General features: G+C 34.7%; 1 protein-coding gene across 3 annotated transcripts in view; it reads right to left on the bottom strand.

Moving 5' to 3' along the window:
* The window catches only part of ADAMTS6 (ADAM metallopeptidase with thrombospondin type 1 motif 6), a 313675-nt gene that overhangs the window by 28529 nt on the left and 271899 nt on the right, over positions 1-13247 (bottom strand). For 2 of the 3 annotated variants that reach the window (XR_009549949.1, XM_060191274.1), the window contains 2 exons: positions 12460-12589; positions 1721-1925 (listed from right to left, as the gene is read on the bottom strand). Coding sequence is in view for 1 of the 3 variants with exons in the window: in XM_060191274.1 (XP_060047257.1) it covers positions 1721-1925; positions 12460-12589 (335 nt within the window). In the remaining 2 variants the exon portion in view is untranslated. Of the gene's footprint in view, positions 1-1720; positions 1926-12459; positions 12590-12630; positions 12729-13247 lie in introns of those variants that run through there. The other variant, XR_009549950.1, reaches the window with a different exon arrangement.

Below are 13247 nucleotides of genomic sequence, written 5' to 3'. Positions count from 1 at the left end.
GCTCTGAATTTCCATATCACTTAGCCATTTATAGGCCACAACTCACTGTTTTATTAAGCGCTGTCTTCCATAAATTTCTAGTTGTTTCCTGAATATTTCTTATTTTCCCAAGCTTCTGGGTTTCTACCACATCCTCCTTAGTGTTAATCCCAATCTGTTTAGTGAGCTCTCAGTACATACTGACTGGCCTAATCTAAAACTGTCACAGTCATTCATCAAATCTTCTTTCATGATTTATCAATAATATAGAAATATATATGTACATATATATATATATATATATATATATATATATATATATACACAGTGTTTTTTTTTAGAAGTTCTATAAGGATCTTGGGCACTGATTCTTAAGTACTATAAGTACTATAATAATTAATATGCATAATTCTATAGAATGTCTATTCCTTTTCAATAAATTTTTATCTTTCAAATGAATTTAGAAGTCAATCCACCCACTACTAGGAAACAGAAAAGTTGATACTGTTTTCCATAACCAGTGAGTGAATGATACCAAGAATATCTCTATATTCGATTGAAACACAAACAAAAGGAAGGTAGGGAGAATACAATATCTGAAGTTGGAACATGGCCAGGAATTTGAGAGAACATACCCAATTCCTGATAAAGATTCCATGGGTTGCCACAACTGGTCAGAATCTCCATTTCCAGATACAATCTCCAATATAGGCTCTCTTTTAGCCCCATACCTCTAGCAAAATGAGGTAACTCAAGTTGTAAGATTCAGATGGGGAAAAGGGGGTATTACAACTATATTCCCAAAGGTTAGTGTTTACTTTGTTTTTATTTTTTGGATAAGTTTATAAAGTCTACAAGAAACATTCAAAGCAAGTACTACAATATTTTCAGCAATGTCTTACTAACTTCTAAAGAATGGCCTGTAAATATATATACAGGTACACAATACATAGAACATTAACCAACATTACAGAAGAATTCAAGTCTTCTTTGGGAAATATGGAGTGTAGTAAGATAAGTATGTGCCTGTATTTCACACAGAATGAGGATTCAATAATTAAATTTATTCTTACTTTGCTTTTTTATAAGACCCCCCCTTTTTAAATGAGGCTTCTGAATTTTACTAGGCTCTTTAATATAAATGACAGAAAATATTATCTTAGTAGGTCCTTCTGACTGATCATTTAAGTGGCCTAAGTAGTTATAAAAACTGTATTTGTTTTTTGATATATTATAACCCTCAACTTCTCGTTTCTTCCCCAGGTTCACCAGAAGTAATTAGATATACAGATGTAGATATATAACAAATGGTAGTAGGTTGATAAAATTTGTATCTAAAAATTATATAGTTATATATGGAATATTGTTGGGGAAAAGGATGCAACTTATGACTAATATTGAACTGTCAAGAGCAGTAGAAGAGAAAAATTGTTTATATGAGTGCTAAGTATATGTATTTTTTCTAATTCACTTTAGGATCATTTTAAATCTTTAATAATTTAGTTTCTTGTAGACTTCCTTGAGTTGTCCCGCCCCAACTCCCTACTTCCCCATGTCCCACCAAAATAAAACAACCTAACCATTACTTCCTGATAAGCAACAATAAAATGTAACATGGCCAAATTCACTGTAAAACACACTGAATTCCAAGAGGCTCACATGCTCAGGAGTCCTTACTATTCGATGTTTTAGTATTGACAGTTAAGAAATCTTGAAACAATAGAGTCTGGGATTTCCTTACTTCTGACCAGTCCAAAGCCACCCACTGAGGTGGGCATGACTGGTTGTTGCAGAGCTCCTTCTCAATAGGCCGGTGTGTTAAGCAGCCACTGTAGTCCAGTGTCTCCTCTTCAGAAGGTCCAATCTTCCTGATACAGAGCACTGCTCTGGAGCGCATTCCACCATCACAAGTCTTGCTACACTCCAACCAATCCCCAATGAACCACCTGAATCAAGAAGTAGAAGAAACACAGAAACACATTTCTTCAGAATAGTCAGAGATTTTCAGCTGGGTAAAGACACATAGGTTAGCAGATGGCATCCTTTTTCTAGAAGAAATGCCCATTCAGTGATGGTTGATGTAATAAGCGGAAGAGATGGTGAGGAAAAGATGGCACACTGCCAGCTGCCTTCTGAAGTATAGTTCATGGATTTTGAAGTAGGCAGAACCTAACTTCCAACAAGTTCAACTTTTGTTTTATACTGCTTTGATTTTTCTTCTTTAATTTTATTTCTAAAATGAGAACTACAATATCAATGATGACACTGTCATGAACATTGAATATTGGATTGTTGGAAAAGTCATGATGCATTTCTTACATAGAAAAACATACAAAAACACAACGTGACTTTTCTGACAACCCAATATATGAAGCTCCCAATCTGTGCTATGAATGTTTAATAACTGATTGCTCATGGGAAGGAGTCCTTACTTGCTGCATTTGCCAGTGTTTGTGGTGTAAATACTCCAAAATGACCAATACTGAGCTATGCCTTGACATATTAAACATGAACAAGAGAAGATAAGATAATAACAAGATCTCAGGAGTCAGTACTAGCTGATATAGCATACCACTGAAAGCTGCTTATACAGTATTTGGTACATTATAAACAAGAAACTAGAGTTATTTTTCTTATTGTAATGAGACAGGCAATTAAGGACTTATGTACTAAAACTACAGTAAACAAATTAGAGATTTTATTCCAATGAATTAAAGATTTTATTCCAATGAATGCTAGGTTCTGCAAATGATAAAAGTATTAACTTGTCTTTACAAAGGCACAGAAATCTGGAATAGTCATCCTAAAGACCTATGAATTTTAAAAACAAACAAACCCTCTGAAGCTAGAATAAAGCCTCAAGTCAACTCTGAAAATATGGACATTGCCTGCTTTATGCACTTAAAATGAGATAAAGCTCAAATATCTTAATCAAATCCTGGTTTACATTTTTAGACACTCTTATTTTTTCCTTCAAAGTTATCAATGAAACCCACACATACACACAGTTTCAGAGAGAGAGAGAGAGAGAGAGAGACTCTCTATGGGAACATTAATTGGCCTAAATGGTGTGACTCATGATCAGATGAGACCGCTCAGAATTTTGTTCAGATGTATTTTGAACAGAGCATAAGGGACCCTTTTTGTTCGTATCACAAAGGTGTGTAAAGATGTAAGAACTACTGGTGGCTGTGTCCCTTATCAGGTAAAACGGATTTAAATGAATGCAGAGGAACTAGGGTTCTGCTGGTGATTGAGTCCTTGATTCTAGTCATTCCATAGTTTGGTGCTCCCACATTTGCCTCAGCTTTGTTACATAAACTAGCAAAAACTTATGTGGAGCCAGGTGGTGGCACACCTGGTTGAGCAAACATGTTACAATGAGCAAGGACCTAGGTTCAAGCACCTGGTCCCCACCTGCAAGGAGAAAGCTTTGCAAATGGTGAAGTAGTGCTGCAGGTATCTGTCTCTCTCCCTCTCTATAACCCCCTTCCCTCTTGATTTCTGGCTGTCTCTATCCAATAAATAAATAAATATTTGGAAAAAAACTTATGTGCAGGGTTAGCTGAAGGTGTGTGTGTGTGTGTTTTCATGCACACAAGTGTGCACATATATAGGTGCATGTGTGAGAAAGAGAAAGAATGAGAGAGTTCCCAGATCACCACTCAGCTGTAGCTGTTGTGCTATTGAGAACTGAACCTAGGGTCTCTCACTTGCAAATCTTATGCACTGTGCTATCTTCTTAGCTCAGTACTTGTGCTATTTTCAACCTGAGCCCTGACTGATAGATTATTGCATTTAACTTAATAAATATACTCTTGAGTTTTTACTAGATCCAAGACAATGAATTGTGGAATAATGAAAGACCAGTGCTGAGAAAATGTTTCTCCAAAATCATGAAAAAAAATTATAGAATTAGAACTAGATGCCCCAATTATTGCTATTTCCAATGAGTGCCATTTTTAACATAGCTAAATAGTAAATTCTAAATCAAGAGCATGAGCTCACAAGAACATTTTCTTCATTCATGATTACAAACTAAACAAATATCCCCTATGTATATGGGTGGTAAATGACTTAAAGAGGAGAATATTAAAAAAAAATTTTCTATATAATTTCCATGAGTTTAGCTTATTATGTCCACATGGTATGTGCAAGACAGCACCTCAGTGAAACCAAAATAGTAGTGCCCTAAATTTGAGCCTGCACTTATCCAAGTAAGCCATAATTGTCTTTGCTCTTGTTATTTGTACTAACTATACTTATAGAGAGAAATCAGCATTTAGAAATACTATAATCAACAATTTCTCAAACTTAAAATACATTGTCAAAGTCTGAAAAGTTCAATCTAAGCTTTTTTAAAAAAGGCAGATTAACCGTGATTTAAAAATATGATATTAACATTTTCTTTAAGTATTTTCTAAAGGATATTGAAAGAGATGTTCATATTCTTTCCATTTTTGCTTTCCACAGACAAACATAATACCAAGTTATTAGGACCATTTTTGGTAAAGAGCAAAATGTGTACTGAGAATAATAACTTGCATGCCAGCCATAGTGAAACTCTGATTCAACTCACAATAGTGATTTCATCACCAAGATTAGAGAAAAAAAAACAGAAATGTGTGTAACTTAACCACAAAAGTTCAGTCATACGACCTCCAGCCATGATCTCAGTAGGTCTCGTAATGTAAGAAGGATGAATGTATTCAAATTAAACACAGGTGCTCAGATGATAACTGGGTCAGGAGAAATTGCTGCTCTTCACCACATAAGGTCAGGACCACCATCTTTTTATTCTTTATCCTCTTTTATTACTAGCCATATCTTGGCCTAGATACATCATTCTAGCATTTATCTTAGAATGTAGGAAGTAGGAATATTAAACATCCTCCCAACTGCCAGAATGACTTTAACTCTGATTTCAGGTTTCATAGTCATTTGATTACATAGTAATTGTTCACCAAATCAACACTCTTCATGTCTCCCCAAAGGATTATATTATACCCGTTATTTAAGTAGTTTTGCAATTTTACCACTCTCAGTTTAGGTTGTACTAATACTTCCTTCATTCTGCCATTCTCTTGTGATGACACTCTTCTTATTTCTCTTCACTAGATTTGGTGGTAGAAATCTGAACATAAAAATCTCTCAAGAGTACTGATTACTTTACTATGGATTTGAACAATATCAGGGATGTTTCTCAGCTTGTTCTAAGACCCAGTGACCATGCTGCCCTCATCCTCACAATAGTTGTCATATTCATCAACTGCTAATAAGTAATGGAATTCATGTTTGAATGTCTGTAATAAGAATAGCTTGATACAACTAGTCAGTCTGATGGACAATATACATATATGCATAATTACTTTAAATTTAGTGTTTATTTATTATGAGAAAAAGAGTAGGCGAGAGTGAAAACCAAAGGATCACCATAGCACAGTGGGGATTAAAGTCAGAAGCATGCTGAGATAATAATGTTTTATTCATTGTGTCACCTCCCAGACCACAGTCTATCTATACTAAGAGGACAACCAGTAATATTATTGAAGGGAGGGGATAAGAAAGATACTATGAAAACTTTTGTGCCAACATAAGTCAACCAGAATGTTTTTGAAAAAAAAATCTTAAATCAGACTATAATTTTTCCCTAGACTATCATTCTTCTAAACATAAACAGAAATAGCAGAGCATATGATAATGCACTGATATCAGACATTTTGATTAAAGAAGAGCCTAATTATCAAATATTTTAAAACACAATATAGCAATTTAAAAAATGTTCAGAATTTGACAATTTTACTCAGAGATGTAATGTGTTATACATTAACTACTTGCTAAGATGCTAAAACTTTCCTAGGTTTTAAAATAGTTTTAAGAAGCATTTCAAAATAAATAGTTGATAATAAAAGGTGTGTATATGGGTGGAAGGCTTGTTCATTCCCAAGCTAACTGGAAAGAGAAACTACCATTAAGCAGAAGCTTATATGCCCTAAATAGACTATATTTGAATCATTTCCATGTTTTTGAAATCCATGTAATAAACATCTCAGAAGAGGAGGCAATTGAGACTATGTCCATAAAAACAAGCAAAATTGGAAGTATTAAAGTGCCACCAGACATTTGAACTGCAACTGACAAAGTTAGTGATATCTGATATAATAGGAAAAATATCACTGTGGTTAGTATACCCTTATCCATAAAATGATGGGAGTTGGCCTACATGATTCCTCTCAGAACTAAAATTTTGGACTTTTATAGAGGACTATCATGACTCTTTTTCAAAATTTAAAATACAAAATTATTAGTTGTCCATGGGTGAGGGCAATGACTCAAATTAATAATAATATTGTTAAACATTATGTCATTAAAAAGATACTGCGACATAAAACCTAGCCCCTGGGTAAAATCACTCCCCAGGCTGAACATTCTTTAGCACATGCACTTATAACTCTTGTTGTATCTAGCATACTGCCTCATACGGTAGCTATTTCTTTTATATATTTCCATGTGTGAGACCCAAGGTTTGATCCCTGGTACCGCATAAAATACAAAATAAAACAGCAATTATATATCAAGGCTCTCCCCTTCTCCCATGAAATAGTCAATGATTGTTTTGAAAATAATACCCAGTATTGTTTAGTTCTGGAAAATGAATATCTTAAATACTATTAGTGGAAGCCTACATTCATACATTCTTTCTATAGAGCAATTTGACAGTGTATCTCAAAGACTAGAGCATATATGCACTAGAGTCAGAAATTCTATTCCTATTCCACTAGCATAGGATCTTAATTATAAATAGCACAGTATTACTAGCAAAATGGTTAATGCATCTGTATTATACAAGAATCAAAAGCAAAGATACAGTTAAATTTATTCACTGTGGGAAACCACTTCAAACAAACAAGGTATTATTTACTAAATGTGCAAGATATTTAATGTCCAAAATAAGCATAATAAATAACATATCATTTTGTTATCTATACAAGCTTATATAAATATTAAAAAAGACCAGAAATATATGCAGGTATCAACAGTGGTATTATAACTGATATAAGTATTTTTTAAATTTTCTTTTTGTTTTATTTCATGTCATCACAGGGACTTTACTACTGCCTGCCAACTTTATTTTTAAACTTAATATAAGTTTATTGGTAATTTGATAATGGTTTACTCGATTATAAGATTACAGATATAGTTTCCTACCACACCTACCACTAAAGTCCTATTCCCTTTTCCCACCCCAACCCCCATAGCCGTGATAGTTACTATAAAGTCTTAGAGACATTTTGCAGATTGATTTCTTCGGACAGAAAGAGATATGAGAGAAAGAAAGAGACACAAGAAGGAAAGACACTACAACACCTAAATCATCCACAGTGCTGTGAGGACTAGGCTTGAATCTGTACCGCATGTGTGGCAATGCAGACATTCTCTCTGGTGAGCTAGCTTGCTTACCTGTGTTCTTCCTTTTACTGATCAAATTTAAAATATTTTATGATTTAACATGTATTATGAAGACAAATATGAATAACACATTATCAGTTTTAAAAAAGGGGCTATTTCCTTCTCTCCACACTTACTTAAAGACTTGGAATCAGCCGTCTGTCTATGATTTTAACTTTTATCCTATGTCTATCGCAAAGTCCTATATATGACAACCATTTTGAAGAATTAAGACTTCCTTTTTCATAGTCTGAATTCAAAGGCATAAATAAGAAATTTTAAAGGAACCATGAGAAAATGGGCAAGTAAAGAACAATATTATGTATATAATATTACAATATAAATGTGATATATATATGATTATAATAATTATGTATATATCTTCAATTCTTTCCCCCCAAAAAAAATTCAGTCTAGTATCTTTCAGACTGTCCTTAATTTCTTTTTCAAATTCCATCTATTATCTCCAAACTTTAAAAAATTAGTAAATAACCACTATTACTTTCTTTTTCTCTTTCTGTCTGTCTTTCCTTCCTTGCTTATCCTTCTATTAGGGCTTAATGTTTTATAGTACAGCTGTTGACACATGGATACAATATGTTGTTTTCCCATGATAGATATCTGCAAAACATTCTCACCCCCAACTTAAGTCTTTTTTTCTACCATCATGCAACAGGGCCCCAAGGCCCCTTCAGCCTCCTCCCTGTCCCTTCCTATCCAGAGTTCTTTGCTTTGGTACAATACACCACACCCAGTCCAAGTATTAGTTTATGCATTTCTTTTTTTGTCCTTGTTTCTTAAGTTCTTCATATAAGTGAGATAGACTGGTATTTGCCCTTCTCCCTTTGGCTTATCTCATTTAACACGATGCTTTTGAGATACATCCAAGATAAAGCAAAGGAAACATCATTTTAACAGCTGAATAGTATTCCATTGTGTATTTATACCACAGTTTTCTTTGTCAGTCATCTGGTTGTTAGGCTTTGGGTTGCTTCCAAGTTTGGGCTGTTACAAACTGTTCATAGCTGTGAATATCAGTATATAGAGATCTCTTGCTTTCTTTGGATAAATTCCTAGGAAAGGAATTTCTTTTTTATTTAAGAAAGGATTAATTAACAAAACCGTAGGATAGGAGGGGTACAACTCCACACAATTCCCACCACCCAATCTCCATAGCCCACCCCCTCTTATGATAGCTTTCCCATTCTCTATCCCTCTGGGAGCATGGACCCAGGGTCGTTGAGGGTTGCAGAAGGTAGAAGGTCTGGCTTCTGTAATTGCTTCCCCGCTGAACATGGGCGTTGACTGGTCGGTCCATACTCCCAGTCTGCCTCTCTCTTTCCCTAGTAGGGTGGGTCTCTGGGGAAAGGAATTTCTAGTATTAAGGAAGGTCCAGTGTTATGAGTAATGTCCAAACTACATTTCACAAAGGTTAGACCAATTTATATTTCCACCATAGGTATTATGGATTATTTTATTCCTACACTCTTGCTAATACTTGCTGTTTCTGTTCATTATGATGTGTAACGTTCTCACAGGTATAAAGTGATAGCTTGTTGTTACCTTTATTTGCATTTCTCTCATAAGCAGTGACTTTAAATATTTCTTCATATATCTATTGAGGACCTAGATATTTTCTTTGGGGAGGATTCTGTCCATGTCCTCTGACCATTTTCTAATTTTTTACATTTATTATTCCCTTTTATTGCCCTTGTTTTTTATTGTTGTTGTGGTTATTATTATTGTTGTTATTGATGTCATCATTGTTGGATAGGACAGAGAGAAGTAGAGAGAGGAGGGGAAGACAGAGAGGGTGAGAAAGATGGACACCTGCAAACCTGCTTCACCACCTGTGAAGCGACTCCCCTGCAGGTGGAGAGCCAAAGGCTTGAACCGGGATCCTTATGCGGGTCCTTGTGCTTTTTGCCACGTGAGCTTAACCCCCTGCGCTACCACCTGATTCCTCATTTTCTATCTTTTTAATTTTTATATTTTTTAATTTACTTTTTAGTGATAGAAATTGAGAGGGAAGGGAAGCTAGGCACCTGCAGCTTGCTTGCTTCGCCACACTTGAAGCTTGAACCCAGGTCCTTTATACTGTAATGCTTGCACTTTACCGGGTGTACCACCACCCGACAACTCTAATTTTTTGTAATTACTAAGTTAATGGAGTTCTTTGTGCATGCTTGTTATTATACGTTTCTTTGATGTATGGCATGAAAAGAATCTCCCATTCTGTATGGTGTCTTTTTGTTTTGGTAATGGCTCTCTTGGCAGTGCAGAAGCTTTTCTGTTTGATGTGGTTTCATTGGCTTATTTTTGCTTTTGCTTTCCTTGCTGTTGGGCTCAAATCTTTGTGTCAAATCTCTCTCCCTCTCTCTGTCTGTCTGTGTGTGTGTGTGTGTGTGTGTTGTTATTGTTTAGAGAAAGAGTATAGAGAGAGTAATGAGATAGACTACTGCACCAAAGCTTTCTTCAGTGTGCTAGGGGTCAGGCTCAAACCCAGGTTGCATACATGCCAACACAGCACATTATCCAAGTGACCAATCTTGCAGGCCCTAAACTCACGTCTTTAAATATTTTTCTGAAGCAGAGATAGTGAAGTGCTCTGCCAATGTTTTATTCTATATATTTAATGGTTTCTGGTCTAATGTCCCACATCTTTGATCCATTTGGAGTGGACTTTTGTACACAGTGATATGTGGTGGTCCTGTTTCATTCTTCTATAAAATTTGATCCAAGTGCCCCAACATAATTTTTTGAAAAGACTTTTTCCGTTCGATTGTTTGAGCCCTCTTGTCAAAAATTAGTTGTTCATATGTGTGGTAGATTACTTCAGGGCTTTTAATCCCATTTCACTGATTTGTGTGCCAATTTTTGGTCCAGGATGAGGCAGTTTTGATTATAGCAGTCTTGTAGTATGATTTCGGTTCAGGAAGAAATTCTTCTTTTATCAGAATTGCTTTGTCAACCCTAGGTATTTTCTGCTTCAAGATTAACTTTTTTAAAAAAGCTTTTGTTCTATTCCATTGAAGAAATTTGGTGGGACCATGAAAGGGATTGCTTCAAATCTGTGTATAACACTGGGTAGTATAGTAATTTTTGCTGGTGTTAATTCTTCCAATCCATGAGTATAGTCTATCCTATTGACTCATAATTTTCAGAATACAAGTCTTTCATTTCCTTTGTTAAGTTTATTTCTAGATACCTGATTGTTTTTGCTGCTATGGAAAATGGGACTGATTTCTGGATTCTCCTTCTGATTTGGTGCACAGAGGAATGCTCCCAACTTTTGTATCTTACTTTTGTGTTTATATACTGTTATTTGGATTCTCCAGCATAATCCCCACACCCAAAAGCAGCAGCATAAAATGACAAACCATTGACATCTCAAAGGACATTTAAGCATTTAGGCTTAAACAAACAGAAATAGCTGAGATCAAAATACAGTAGGTGTGACCAGACACACTTTTAGATGCCTTAAATGGCTGATCAAAAGTGAAACACATACCTAAATTCTTACTGTGAGAGAATTAATTTGATGTGTTGAGACTCATAATTACATGAAAATATTGAAGTAACTGGAAACATGCAAAGGGACAAAATTAGCCCTTGGTTTTTCAGTATCACTTTCTTTTGTATAGTTTTTCAGTTTCCCTGGACAAAAAATTATAATAATTATAAATATAAAAGAGAAAATTGCAAAGAAATCTTGCCTATGTGTTACAAATTTCTCCTATATTTTTCTAAATCTGGACTTTGGTAAATGACTGACATTGTGACTACATTTTGAAAGGATGTTTTGAGAACTAGAAGTGAATGGATTTTCCTTTAAGATTCAAATATTTAAGCAGACACTGACTATGAATAACCACAGTTCATACGACACTATTGTTTTTGAACAAAAGTTAAGAAATGCATCTTGCTTTAACCATATTTGGGACCTGAATTCCTTTTTCATTTTGAGCTCCAGGTTTTGTGCTTCTACTGCACTCAGTTTTAGAAATCTTTTAGGGAAAGGATTTCTTTTATTACAGCACTTTGCTCTCCAGTTCTAGAGAACATAAAATACATAAATTCATCTGTTCCCTCTTTTTTTTTTCCTTATAAGTTTCATTTTAGTGTAAGGAGATAACCATGGGAACTGATTTCTCAAACAAGAATGAATAGTCACTTATATACTTTCTATTCTGCAGGTGTCAGTCAGGCAAAATCCCTACAAAGATGCATGTTTTGTGATCTGCTCAGTATATTTGTCCTTTTCTTTTCACATAAGTAATGTTTTTCGCTCAATCAAGACACTTTTCTGTTCATGCAAGTTATAAACTATAGCTCATCAAAGTGTACGATACATTTTTATATCTCAATTTCTCATGACATTATTAAAACAAGTAGGACACCTCCATGTGCCTCCCCTGACACAGAACTGTAATTGTTATACTAATCAACAGAAGGAGATTAAAGTATACTTCCACGTATGGGATTAAAATTCAGAAGATAGAAAGCCTTACTATTAAGGAATTTCAAACCAACTCAGCAAATGAAAGCACTAATATTTCACTGCATAATATTCTAAACCACTTTAAAGTTTTTAGATCTTATGCATAAATATTTTGAAAAGGCAACTGTATATCAGTTGACTCTCATTTATTGAAATTTATACTACCATTACTTTAGGGAACATTAAGATAGAAAAAAAATAATGCTGGTTATTATAAGACACTACCAGTTATAAAATAAATCACAATTTTACAGAAACTCAAATGTAGAAAGATATGTCTTAGAGTTGGTGAAATACCACAATTTCCACTAGTGTCCAGTTCAGTTCTTCTCTTAAAGGAGTTAATAACTGAAACTACAGATAAATAGGAACTTTTTCTGACTAAATGGACATCAAAATTCTAGCCCCTGTGATGGTTTAGTCCTTGTGTAAGTGTACCTCATTCCAGTCATGTGAGTAGATGTTTCCAAATAGTATTTCTTCTCATTGCACTGGTAGAAAATAATTCTTACATATTTTCTCTTACTTACTCAGGTGGGCAGGGCTCAGTGTTGCAGGCTCTTTGATTTTCAGGTGGTTTACTGTCAGGGTCACAGTAATTGTTCTGGACAATGGAGTTGTCATCCAACCTTTTACAGACCACCTCCTGTCTTTGGATACCTTGAGAAAAGGAGGACATCATTAATCAAAGAGTAGATTACCTTTAATAAGTTTGGGATGTAGAATTTTCCTCAAGGGCGAATCAATCTCACGGGATCGTTGCTGTCTTTATCTATTCCAGAAACAGTTGACTGATTTTCTAAAAAGGAGAGAAGTCCTGGTCATTATACTGTCATTTTAAGCAAGGTGACTGTTCTCACATTGAGAAATATGTCTGTTTTCAAGTTCAGAAAAGAAATTCTTGGCAGTTTTAAACAATAAGCATACTCCTCATCATGCTTTCCTTCAAAAAAAATCTTCATTTTCCTAAAATATCATCAGATAAAATGTGTGAAGGAATATATATTTCAATGCAAAACAATGACTGTATATTTAAAAGAAAAACATAAGGACACATTTACATTTTAATATTTATAGTCCAAATCCCATCAAAAATTTATTTTTTGTTTGGAACACTTCACATCCACACATTTCATTTTCTCCTCCAATCATAAGTTTTTCTAAATGACCGCAGTCTAGAATTTAAAGCTGGCAGGGAGCCTCCTCCTTTAGTCTGTAACCCGTCAGTGTTTGCTTTTTACAGAGGTGAGCCTGGAAGATCACACTATTGTGAAACAGACATACACATATTCCACAAAAATGTTCACTTATGAAATAG

Source organism: Erinaceus europaeus, chromosome 5 (genome assembly GCF_950295315.1).
Source record: "Erinaceus europaeus chromosome 5, mEriEur2.1, whole genome shotgun sequence".
In the NCBI taxonomy this organism is placed as follows: Eukaryota; Metazoa; Chordata; class Mammalia; order Eulipotyphla; family Erinaceidae; genus Erinaceus; species Erinaceus europaeus.
The sequence above is the reverse complement of the archived record's forward strand: the minus strand, read 5'-3'. Positions and strand labels throughout refer to the sequence as shown.